The sequence below is a fragment of the Danio aesculapii genome, chromosome 12 (genome assembly GCF_903798145.1).
Source record: "Danio aesculapii chromosome 12, fDanAes4.1, whole genome shotgun sequence".
Classification (NCBI taxonomy): Eukaryota; Metazoa; Chordata; class Actinopteri; order Cypriniformes; family Danionidae; genus Danio; species Danio aesculapii.
The window spans coordinates 11,752,047-11,765,215 of NC_079446.1; the positions used below are offsets into that span (position 1 = coordinate 11,752,047).

Here is a 13,169-nt window from a genome sequence, read left to right on the forward strand (position 1 = left end):
GTTGATAATGCATGTCAAAGCACAAATCAAGCATGAAGACAAAGGAATTGTCTGTAGACCTCCGAGACAGGATTGTCTCGAGGCACAAGGCTGGGGAAGATTACAGAAAAATTTCTGCTGCTCTGAAAGTTCCATTAAGTACAGTGGCCTCCATCATCCATAAGTGGAAGATGTTTAGAACCACCAGGACTCTTCCTAGAGCTGGCTTAGAGAAAACCAGGTCACCGCTCATCACCAGGCTAATACCATCCCTACAGAGAAGCATGGTGGTGGCAGCATCATGCTGTGGGGAAGTTTTTCTGCAGCAGGAACTGGAAGACTAGTTGAGACAGAGGGAAAGATGAATGCAGCAATGTACAGAGACATCCTGAATGAAAACCTGCTTCAGAGTGCTCTTAACCTCAGACTGGGGCGATGGTTCATCTTCCAGCAGGACAATTACCCAAAGCACACTGTCAAAATATCAATGGAGTGGCTTTACAACAACTCGGTGAATGTCCTTGAGTGGCCCAGCCAGAGCACAGACCCAAATCCTATTGAACATCTCGGGAGAGATCTGAAAATGGCTGTACACTGTCGCTTCCCACCCAACCTGATAGAGCTTGAGCAATTGAGCTGTAATTGCTGCCAAAGTTGCATCAATGAAGTATTGAGCAAAGGCTGTGAATACCTTTTAATTTTAATAAATTTGCAACAATTTAAAAAAATCTTTTCACATTGTCATTATGGGGTATTGTGTGTAGAATTTTGGGGAAATCAATGAGTTTAATCCATTCTGAAATAAGGCTGTAACATAAAAAATGTGGAAAAAGTGAAGCGTTATGAATACTTTCCGAACACACTGTGAACATGAAAAAAGTCTTTCACGTAAGTATCAGTCTGTGGGCTTTAAAAACCTACTGTAGGAAGTCAGTGGAGATCTTGAATTTAAGCTTTGTACAAGCTCTTCACATGTAATGGGAACCTTTTTATCACTAGTTAAATAATGAAAGTCAGAATCAATCTTGTCAAAATAAAATGTTAATATTATGACCTTAAGAGCTTTAATTTAAGAGACTCAAAAAACATTATCAAATGTAATAATTAATAACCTATTTCCTCAATTCAAGAATTTTTGTACATATTTTGATGATATATTTCATGTTTACCTTGCCTGGCAAGAATTTTCCATTCTTGAACATGCGTAGGTAGTATGCTATGGAGAAACAGCCGAACATGAGACACATAGACAGAAGGGCAGTGTTGGGATAAGCTTGATGTTCAACAGTCCTCACGACAGACACATTGCCTGTGGCATTATCCAAGATTTTCTGATAGCTGACAACTGAGTGCCAGGGGTCCTCAACACTAGTGTTTAAATGCTCATAATTCAGGGTAAGTGGATGTTCTCTGAAAATCTGGAATGAAGCATGAAACACAGAGGAAGGTATTTTATAGTATAAAATATAGTTAAATAATTTAGTATTTTACAAGACAAATTAAAAATGTACAATATCTACAATGAGCTCTATGCACAGCTTTAAAGCCAATGACAAACTTGCGGTAAAAGCTTAATGTGACTATTTTCAATTTCATAAAGTTGTTTTTACAGCATGTAACACATTGAATGTTAATTACATTACATTCAGTTAAATAGACTTAAGCATTAATTTAGTTGTTCAAGTGTAAAACAAGATGAAAGACCGTTGTAATCACTACATCAGTAGCAACAGGCTAGCACAGAAATTCCATTGAAAATACTGTGGTAAAATAAACAGTCATATTTTAAAGACATGGGGAAAATGAAATTTATTGCAGTGCTTCTTGTTCGATCTGAGACCCACTTCAAATCATATATCTAACAGGCAGTAAAGATCAATGATTTTTAAAGAAATCAGAATCTTAAATGTGACAATTTTGAAATGGAAAGACAGGTCACCAGAAGCCCTAGGGTTGTTTGGCTAAAAATTAAAAGTCTGTGTGCACATAACCCATCACGAAAACAGTGCTATTGCTAATATTAGCTGCTCTAAATTTAAAAACAAATTCGTAATATTGTCAATATTTCCAATTTCTGAAAAAAATAATAATACAAATTAAATAATAATTAAAAAATTTAAGTGTCAAAGCAGCTTAACATAGAAATTCTAGTAAATTGAAACTGTGTCAGTCCAGTTTTCAGAGTTGAAGTTCAGTTTAGATCAGTTTGATGCGCAGTTCCACAAGTCACAACCAAACAAGCTAGTGGTGATAGTGGCGATGAACAAACTTCACCAAATGACGAAAGTGAAGGAAAAAAAAACCTTGAGACTAACCGGGCTCAGTTGGGCATGACCATTTCTCCTCTGGCCAAAAAAAAAAAAAAAAGTAAGCCACTGGCTGGCTCAATGATACTGTTGTCACCAAGGTGCTTAGAGTGGTTGTTGGTGTGTTACTTGCAGTTGTTACGGTGGTATGAGTGGTTGCTATTAACATTACATTCGAACATTTAGCAGATGGCTTTTATCCAAAGTGACGTATAATTGTAAAAGGCATTAAGTGACTCATTATAGAGAGGCAATACACACAAGCGCTACTTGTGTTTAGAAAAAATAAGAGAGAAAAGGTTTTTTTTATTATAGTCAAGTGCCTGCAGAAGAGATGAGTTTTCAGTTTGAATGTTCCCAGCAAATGAGTAGTTTGTGTGAGAACAGTGAGGAACAGTGAATGAAAAGTGATTTAGAGCCTCTGATAATCTTGTATACGGAGATGGTATCTTGGAGGGGGTGTAGACTTGAAGAGGCAAGTGGAGGTACGATTGTAAAGAACTGGTGGCTTTTTTTGTAAGCAGTCATCAATGAATAGAACTTGATGCAAGCTTTGACTGGCGCAGTCCATGGAGATGAAGAGAGGCGTGATGTGCATGTAGCCAAAAGAGAGTTACAGTAATCTAGCCAAGAAATTGTGTAGAATTTTTGCAGGATGATCAGCGATGAAGTATCTGACCTTCCTGATGTTGTGCAAACCTGCATGATTGTGCTGTGTTTGTAATGTCATCCTTGAAAGACAGCTGATCATCAAAGATTGCTCGAGGCGCAGTGGATAGCACATTCGCCTCACAGCTAGAAGGTCGCTGGTTTGAGCCTCGGCTGGGTCAGTTGCCATTTCTTTGTGGAGTTTGCATGTTCTCCCCGTGTTGGCGTGGGTTTCCTCCGGGTGCTCCGGTTCCCCCAAGTCCAAAGACATGTGGTACAGGTGAATTGGGTATGCTAAAATTGATTGTAGTGTATGAGTGTGTGTGTGTGTGTGTGTGTGTGTTGCCTAGTGATGGTTTGCAGCTGGAATGGCATCTGCTGCGTAAAACATATGCTGGATAAGTTGCCGGTTCATTCTGCAGTGGCAATCTCAGATTAATAAAGGGACTAAGCCGAAAATGAATGAATGAATGAATGAATGAATTCTAGCTGGATGGTAAAATGATGTCATACAGCTAGAGCTGCAGGTAATGCCAGATTAAGCTGTTGGTGATGAATTTTCATCAATGCTAAGATATCTTCTAGGCATTGTGAGATTCATGCAGCCCACATTTGATCACAAGGCTGAAATAAAAAGTAGACGCTGCGTGTCATTAACATATCAGTGGTAAGAAAAAACATGTGATCAGACAACAGGTCCCATCAATGTGGTGTAAACTGAAAAGAGAAGGGATCTGAGAACTGATCCTTGAGGAACACCTCTCCCCTCCACGCAACCCAGAAAACTCACTGTTGAGGTAAGACTACTATGTTAAGACTAATGGGCAATGCCATTGAGGAGAGACAGTATAGGAGAATCTATACATCATCTAATGTATCGGCAGTAGACAGGTTCAGTAGAAGAAGATTTGACGATTGGGAACCTGTTTTGGCAATTCACAGGGCTTCAGTAAGTGAGTGTAATGCAGTTTCAGTGGAATGGCCACTTTTGACACCTGATTGGATTGGATCCAGCAGATTATTCTGAGTAAGAAATCTCTTTGAAAATAACCCTTTCCAGTGTTTTGGAAGATTGGTCAGTTGTTTACCTCATTGTTTAGCACTGGTTTCTTAAGCAGTGGGGTTACCTGAGCCTGCTTAAGGCTGTGGCACACCAAGCCAATGCTAAAAAACTAACATAGACAAAAAACAGCTGTGTTGTCACCAAGCATTGGTTCACGTCCTGTGTTATCTGGACCAAACAGCTGCATGTAAACACACCAATCAGACGTCAGCTGACTGATTCAAAAGTGTGCGTTCTGCGCCTGCACGAGAGGATTTGCCTTTTCGCACTCGCGAGTGGCAGAAATCTGTTTTCTCATACAACAAAACGAAACTGAACTTCTGACATGCACATACAAAGTAAACAAAGCAGCATTTAGTACCATTATCCCAGTACTTGTCAGCAAACATGATGAGATTCGCTCGTCCAAATACGTCTGATAATCTAAGAATTCATATCATTTGCATATACTTGACCCGCTTCTTTGTGTTCTTTGACTTGAATTGTTTACTTGCTACATCACTATGTTAAGTTTTTGTTCCCACACTTTGATTTATTGCTAAATAACCAATCAGAGTGACCTCTTTAGCTGACACCTGACAGCGAATCTACATGCTGAATCAGGACAGCGAGCTCCAACGTTAACCCGACAAAAGGTAACCAAAATTTGGATACTACTTCTTCAGTGAGGAGAGTGTTTTTTCCCTCTGTATGTGTGTTTTGTTCAATATTGGGAATGAATGGGGTGGAAAATTGATGCATTTTTTGGTGTTTTTTACAGGCTGTTCTAGATGTGTGCTATCATTGCAATGTTCTTGCTAAAATGTTTTGGGTAATTACAGGTTGTTTAAGTGAGTGCCTAAGGCTAAAACCGTGCATTTGACCTTTCACCGGGAGTCTGTTTGATCGACAAGGGCGTCAGTGATGGGGAGAATGGATGACAGAGTGCATAGGGCCCAGAGGCTTAGAGCTAACTGTGAGTGAGCAACAAACATGATTTCTATTTCTTCATAAATGTGAATTCAAGTCTACTTTAAAATAAAAAAAAAAGCTTCAAAAAGACATTTATAGAGACTAAAACAGCTGCTTAATGCATCAGTCATTGTTGATATTCACCAGGTCATGCACTATGTTGGTTCTAACTCTGTAACTTGTCTTTATTTTGATTATTAATTTTAAATTACTTTGACATATTTCACAATATTAAAGGTGCAATAGGTGATTGTCTTCAGGTAAATTTTTTGTTGTGCTAGTTAAAAGTATCTTCACATTCTATTAGTAAATGTATTTATATGTATTTAATATTCTGGGTAAGGCATAAAATAAGAAATGTTCGTCCAATTAAAATTTGTCAGGCCGACAATTCCCGTAATTCTTATAAGTAGTCCAATCTGTCTGTCAACAAATGTAGATTTGTACATCTGCGCACCTGTTCACGCAGATCTGGTTTGCACGCATGCACACGAGAGAGAGAGAGAGAGAGAGAGAGAGAGTGGTAAAAACAAATGATTAATCAAAACTTTTTGAAATCCTGAAACAATATTGGACTTACTTTTGCGCACTGGAGGAAGGATGAGTTGGCTGAAGTATTTCTGTTAGACAGTTAATGTTATGTTTTAAAACTATTTTAGTCATGCAAAGCTGATGTAGATTGTGTTGTGTTATGAATGGGTTATATGCACTGAAGTGTTGTTCAGCCACTAAAATCTTCTGGCAAAAAATTGCTGTGTCTATTTTCAATTTCATAAGGGACCTTTTACAGCATCGATAATGTAGATTTTTATTTAGTTTAACAACAAAACATCAGTAAATAATGTTATTCCGCCTAGCCTGCTTTACTGCGGTAAAGTTGGTTTTATATTCATATCACATTGGTTCATTTTTGAACAATGACAACTTGTGACGCTCTCCCTATATAGTTTGAATATTCGGTCTGAAATAGCATGTAAGTATGGCTTAGTAATAAGTGTAATTCCTGCAACCACTAAGCATACAGTAGTCGCTTTAGTACAAAGCACGTGAGAGAGTAAGACCAGCGGTTCTTGCATGTATGAAATAATGCACACTATGACAAGATTTGCTTGCTACACAACTGAAAACGTGATGGATATAATACAGTATTCCATTTGGAATTGTAGTATTCTAAAGTACTATAATGTTTTTTAACTGGCAAACGACATGATCTAGTGGGGTGTCTACTGTCATCTTTAAGGTGCGTGTTAATGATATCAAGAGGCATGGCTTTGGATGGCAGGGAAGGGACTGTGTTTTCAAAGATATTATGCTAAATAGATAGCATTTTGGCAGATCACCTACTGCACCTTTAATGAGCTCTGCTCTTTGTCAGTGCCTGAATACCACCCCCTCTCCCAGAACACAGCATGATATACTCTGAAATAAACACATGCAAAATAATCATTCTTCATTTGTCAGAAATAATTTGAACAAACTGAATAAACGCCTTAATAACTTCAGTTGTCTTTTCTAGCTAGGAGTGAGTGAGATATCTTTATGCAACCGGAGTACACTAGTTTGCTCCTGAGTTGTGTTGTGGATGAAATTAGTTTAAATTACAATCACCTGTTACTTTATTAGGTACACCTTATTAGTACAGTGTTGGACCCACTTTCGCCTTCAGAACTGCTTTAATCCTTCATGTCATAGATTCAACAAGGTACTGGAAATATTCCTCAGAGATTTTGATCCATATTGACATGATAGCATCACGCAGTTGCTGCAGATTTGTCCGCGGCACATACATGATCCGAATCTTCCAGTTCCACCACATCCCAAAGGTGCTCTATTGGATTGAGAAGTTACAAGAAGTAACATCAGACCAGGCAATGTTTTTCCAATCTTCTATTGTCCAATTTTGGTGAGCCTGTGTGAATTGTGGCCTCAGTTTCCTGTTCTTAGTTGACAGGAGTAGCCCCCGGTGTGGTCTTTTGCTGCTGTAGGCCATCCGCCTCAAGCTTGAACGTGTTGTGCGTTCAGAGATCCTCTTCTACATACCTTGGTTGTAATGATTTAATTGAGTTACTGTTGCCTTTCTATCAGCTTAAACCAGTCTGGCCATTCTCCTCTGACCTCTGGCATCAACAAGGCATTTGCGTCCACAGAACTGCCGCTCACTGGATATTTTCTCTTTTTCAGACCATTCTCTGTAAACCCTAGAGATGGTTGTGCGTGAAAATCCCAGTAGATCAGCAGATTCTGAAATACTCAGACCAGCCCGTCTCGCAGCAGCAACCATGTCATGTTCAAAGTCACTTAAATCACCTTTCTTCCCCATTCTGATGCTCGGTTTGAACTGCAGTAGATCCTCTTGACCATGTCTACATGCCTAAATGCATTGTATTGCTGCCATGTGATTGGCTGACTAGACATTTGTGTCAACGAGCAGTTGGACAGGTGTATCTATTAAAGTGGCCTTTGAATGTATAATTATATTTGACAAAAGGGACTGACAGAAATGTATTTAGAGTTATATTTTGAAGCTTTAACATATATGAAAACACAAGCTGAAATTAATCTCAACAGATAAGTGTTATAAAGTTTATTGGTGTCCTGTCGCTTAAGAAAAATCACATTAAGAGCTGAATGATACAAAATTATTATTATTATTATAACCTTTATTTTACCAGGAAAGACACTTTGAGATTAAAAATCTCTTTTACAAGAGCGTCCTGGCCAAGATTAGGCAGTATACATGTCACATGGGTCTAACAGACAACAAACAAAAAACAATTAACAGTTAACATGAATTACACTGAAAAACTATTCAAAACATCTACAAACCTGTGTTTAAACTTCTAAATCTTTTAAAGTTTTTTCAAAAGCATTAGGTGAAATAAATTTTTTGAACTGCAACCGTGTTTGCAAACTATTCCATGCAATAGGTGGTGCGTACTTAAAAGCCTTTTTGCCCCATCTCAGTCCACACTTTAGGAACAGACAGTAAATAAATATCTTGTGACCGAAGGCGATAGTTAAGAACAGGCTTTTTACAAATGTAATTCTGTAGATATGATGGGAGTAAACCAAGTATAGATTTGTAAACAAGGATATGCCAATGCTTGAGCCTACGAATGGACAAAGCAGACCAACCTATCCTAGTATACAGCACACAACGATAAGTAAGGGATTTAAAATTAGTTAGAAATCTTAGTGCACCATGGTAAACAGTATTGAATGCATGCAGACTTTGAGATGAAGCATGCATATAGATAACATCACCGTAGTCCAATATCGACATAAATGTTGCATCAACCAGCTTCTTTTTAGCATCAAAGGAAAGGCAGTTCTTAAATCTAAAGTAGAAGCCTAAAATCACTTTTAATTTTTTCAACAATTGCTGAATGTGAGAACTAAAAGAAAGTGTATCATCAATTAAAATTCTAAGATATTTATTTTCAAAATAAGAGTCCCACATACATAGTATGTTTAATACAAGGCTTGAACAAACCTAAAGTATTTATCAAAAATTAACAAAAAATTTATTATTGCAATACCACTATCACAACAAATGTTTTGGCCAATAAAATGAAGTCTGCATATTAATGATGCCGCGTGGATCGTCAGAGTCTGTGTTTTGTTCAGATTGGCCTGTGTTCCACAATGATTTTACACTCACTGTATTTATGTGAGAACAGGGAAACAATAGTGTTTGAGACTCAGAGTATGTCATTGCTTTTTACTGTAATCTTATTTGTCATCTCCGCCTAGGTATATTCAGGTTTTCATTCTATGGCACCTTTAAAATGCAATGAACTTTTATCATGCACCATAGCATGTATAAAATCAACCCAAGGATGACTGATGAAAATAAAGTGACGTTTGCTGAAACTGCTAAATAAATTAAATATTAAACAAATCAAATAAAGCATGTACCTTTTGAAGTTTGGCAAATGTCTCATAGATGAAGATGAGGGAGATGAGGATGGAGAAGATCTCTTGAGTGAAGCGGGAGATGTAGCGAACCAGGAAGCTTCCTTCTAATGCAACAATCCCCAACACGATGACCACCAGCCAAACGCCCACCCACACTCGGCCTACGATGTACTCAATGCCCTGAGACTTACAGAACTACAACCAGGAGGAAAAGCATGATGGGAGAATTTGAAAGCACTGACCAGCAATTACACTGTATGTATGTCAGAAAGAGAGAGAAAAACTCACATTAAAAAAGGCCTCTTCAAACACCAGCAGTGGCCCAGAAAAGCCGATAACTAGTACAGGTTGAGCAGCAATCAGGCAGAAGATAATGCCCAGAAATGAAGTGGAGATCATCAGCTCTGACACTCCCATCATGTTATCCACCTTATCAGCTATGACAAAAGTAAGAGCCAAACTAAAATTTATAAGATGAGTTTTGATTTTGCTGATTTTCCAATTTCAAGTCTTGATTTTGCTGTAACAAATCAGTAGGGCCAGACAGAATCTGTGGATATTTTTTGCTATTTCTGCTATTTATTTTTAAAATCTGAAGATTTATGCAGAATGATTTTGGGTGTATCGTAACTGAAAAACTTATTATGTTAAAATTTCATAAAATTTCATTCATTTATTAGGTAAACAAAGCAAGTCTCTCATATAATATATCTACCATATATGTACTAAAAGACAGAAATGATTACTTTACAAACTGTATTGTAGGTACATCATATGAACATTTTCAGATTAGTCGGTAATATTATTTAAAATAATTTAAAAACTGAATAAATATAAATTACACACATTTACACATGACTAAATAAACAGACTCAATGATGGGCTAAAAATCTGCAGATTTCTGCACGCAGATTCTGTGTGGGCCTACTAATCAGCTAAGAGTCAAATAAAAACTTAATTTCTGCCACATTATATATCATTGAATTTGTAAACATTAATTCCACATGGGTAACAAAACTCAATAGTTTTTCTTAAAGAACAGCTTTTTTTATCTAGCTACTGCATATTAGGTATTAGACTGTAAAATTGCAACTTCAAAATTGCAACTTTGTTCCAGTTTGTGGTAAATTTCTGAGTTTTAGAATTTGTTATTTGTTTATTCATCTGATAATTTGAAGGCAATATAATTAATATTCACATATACTGAAAGTGACTTTTAACACTGAAATATTGAGGTAACGTATGAAACTAAACATTTTATTTTTTTTTTTACGACAGCAGTACACAATCATACAAACTACTGGGTTTCTGAGTTATAGAATTTAAGCATTTTATCAAATAAAATTTTTTAAATAAAAATATGCTGTTTAAAATTCAAATGTAGTAAATCAAAATATTTTGTAGTTTTTATTACAGTGCTTAATGTTCAAACACACTTATATAATATTATTAAAGGTGCAGTATGTAAGTTTGACACCCAGTGGTTGAACTAGGTATTACACATCTGGTTCAAAACACACAAGCGCAGGTTGCCAGATTGAGGATACCAACAGCAGAGTGCCTGACTGTCGAGCCTAAAGGCTGATTTAAATCGTGTTCTAAATAAAAGCATAGACACACGATGGAAGGAATATTTTCCATATTAAAGGAGTTTTTATCCTAACCAACACCTAAAATTTATATTTCAGAAACGGTTTCTATTTCTTGCAGCTGAACAACAGAAAACTTCCTTTAGCTACGTTTCCGTCCACCTATTTTTATGCGCATTTTGGATATGCGCATAAAAAACAGTTGATGGAAACGCCAAGATGCACATATATTTTGAAAATGCGCATAAAAAAACGTATGCACATAACTGAGTAGGATAAACTTTTTATTCGATAAGAAAAGATGCACATAAACTACGATGGAAACACTTTTCCTGCACAAATTCCAATATGCACATTAAAAAGGTCATGTGATGTTGTTATAAGAGATCATGTGATGATGAAAATGTGTGTGAATGGACAAACCAGCAGGCTGAGCACACTGTAAAAGATCTGAACTGTTTTTTGGTCATTTTAAAATGCCTGAACCATTTCACTATTAGTGTTATTATATTATTAATGACCTCCAGAACTGTCAAGAGCATCTGTGCTGCGGTGTCTTTTATGTAATATTCCAGTTTTGTGCATAAAGTTCATTGGCATTTTTGGATGGAAAAATAGTAAATGATCACCTCAGGTACACCTCATGTGCTTTTTCAGTGTTAAATGCTAATAATGTGAGTTTGAATGCCATTTTACATGACATTTATTGCCATGCTACTAAAAGCAGAAGCAGACAGTTCACCTCAGATCAGTGCAAGACAACACATATCAGTGATTCAGCATGTATATTTAATAATGTTAAAGAGATTAAATATGTATTGATTAAATTATAAACCTTACCATATCGTTGGAGTGCAGTAAGTGCACGTATTCTGTGCTTTTGAATGGCTGTATTTACATTTCTGTCATGTTCTGTCTGGTGCAAACAGCCAAATTGCTTCTCACTGCAAATCTTATAATGTAGCATGTTGTTAGGACACAGGGTTACAATGTAATATTCTCACCTAATGTTTCAGTTTGTAATATTTACATTATTTGCTAATTAATAACCACCTCATGTGGAACTCTGAATCTGCGTCTCATTTCAGAGTCTGCTACTGTTCATCGGAGGTGGACGCACACTTTGAGAACCTTTCAGACTGAATGAATGAATTATGTGGTTCTCCACCAAGGCTACCCATGGGTTGGGCAGGTTAAATACTAAAACAAAGACAGTCATTCCAGCACGTAATGCACATTTTTAAAGCATAATATCTGACTTCAGCATAGTTTTTCAGGTAAACAAGAAAGTTCACTTAGCATGTTTCTCAAATATATGCAGACATATTATGGTATTTTTATGCTTTAGAAGAATCAAAAACTTACAAACAGCACCTTTAAATATTTACTTTCCACAATGACAACTGCTACCTAAACAAAGATTTTAATAAATTCACTTGTTATGACTCTGTGAGCCTTCAGAAAATTTGGAAAGCACTTGTTCGGTGTTTAGTGTGAATGAAGCCTTGAGCAGGCTAAACATACCGAGCAGACCTCCGAAGGTGATGGCTGGTGAAAGTGCAGCAAAGTAAATGAAGATGATGGCGGCAAGAACCTGAGCATTCAGAGCATCAGTGAGGTCACTGATGTAGTGTTTGTATCGTCTCTTCATGTCTCTGATCATCCCACCGAACGGGACACCAGTACGTGCTAGTGGGTCTTCCAGAGGAGGTCCTGAAGATTTTGAGGCTACAAAGAAGATAGATTATCATTAGATCTATGTGCTCAGCTTTTGTCTATACCAAGTTGTTTTTTCTGAAAATTTTAAGCATCAGTGTCATACTATGGGTGGCATGTTGAATCAGTGGTTAGAATTATCGCCTCACAGCAAGAAGGTTACTGGTTTGAATCCTGGCTGGGCCATTTGGCATTTCTGTGCTTGCATGTTCTCCCTGTGTTTGTGTGGGTTTACTCCAGTGCTCCAGTTTCACAGTCCAAAGATGTGCGGTATATGTAAACCAGATAAACTAAATTGGCCGTAGTGTGTGAATGAGAGTGTTTGGGTGTTTTTCAGTTAATGTACTCTCAGTGCTGGGTTATGGCTCGAATGACATCTGCTGCATAAAACATGACAAAGAAAAGTGAGTGACTGAGTATTACTGTATTTAGATATAGTAACCACATGCACATTACACATATTTAATACTGTGGTTAAATGGGTAAACAAGGTCTAAAATGTTTTGAGCTTGTTCACTTTAAACCTTTTCCAGAAGATAGTTGAAAACAGATTTGGCTGGATTGGTTACTTAATTATTGTGTAAATGCGTTCAAATTGCCACAAAACCTCATACAAAGCAAAGCACTAATAATACAGTGTATTATCTTTAGCCCAGGAGAGACACTTCTGACGCTGTCTGCTGTTCAGGAGTAGTTTGACACAAAGAATGCGTCAGCTGAAATCCATGTCTTGGAGACGTCTGTGTATAGTGATTCTTGAAGCACTGACTCCAGCTGCAGTCCACTCTTTATGAATCTCCCCCACATTTTTTAATGGGATTTGTTTCACATTTTCTCCAGGGTGTGCTTATCCCTATTGCTCATACACATTTTTCTACCACATCTTTACCTTCCCTTTGCCTCTCTATTTAATGTGCTTGGACAAAGAACTCTGTAAACAGCCACCCTGCAAGTTTTACTTCTTGAATAGAATTATTGAAATAAATTAACTCTTTGAAG

The 13,169-nt window shown here is 37.1% G+C and overlaps 1 protein-coding gene across 1 annotated transcript in view; it reads right to left on the reverse strand.

The window, feature by feature from the left end:
- The window catches only part of slc4a1b (solute carrier family 4 member 1b (Diego blood group)), a 34,792-nt gene that overhangs the window by 8,358 nt on the left and 13,265 nt on the right, over positions 1 to 13,169 (reverse strand). The window contains exons 8-11 of the mRNA XM_056469416.1: positions 11,979 to 12,182; positions 9,154 to 9,302; positions 8,866 to 9,060; positions 1,149 to 1,397 (exon numbers count right to left, since the gene is read on the reverse strand). Of these exons, the coding sequence (XP_056325391.1) occupies positions 1,149 to 1,397; positions 8,866 to 9,060; positions 9,154 to 9,302; positions 11,979 to 12,182 (797 nt within the window). The remainder of the gene's footprint in view (positions 1 to 1,148; positions 1,398 to 8,865; positions 9,061 to 9,153; positions 9,303 to 11,978; positions 12,183 to 13,169) is intronic.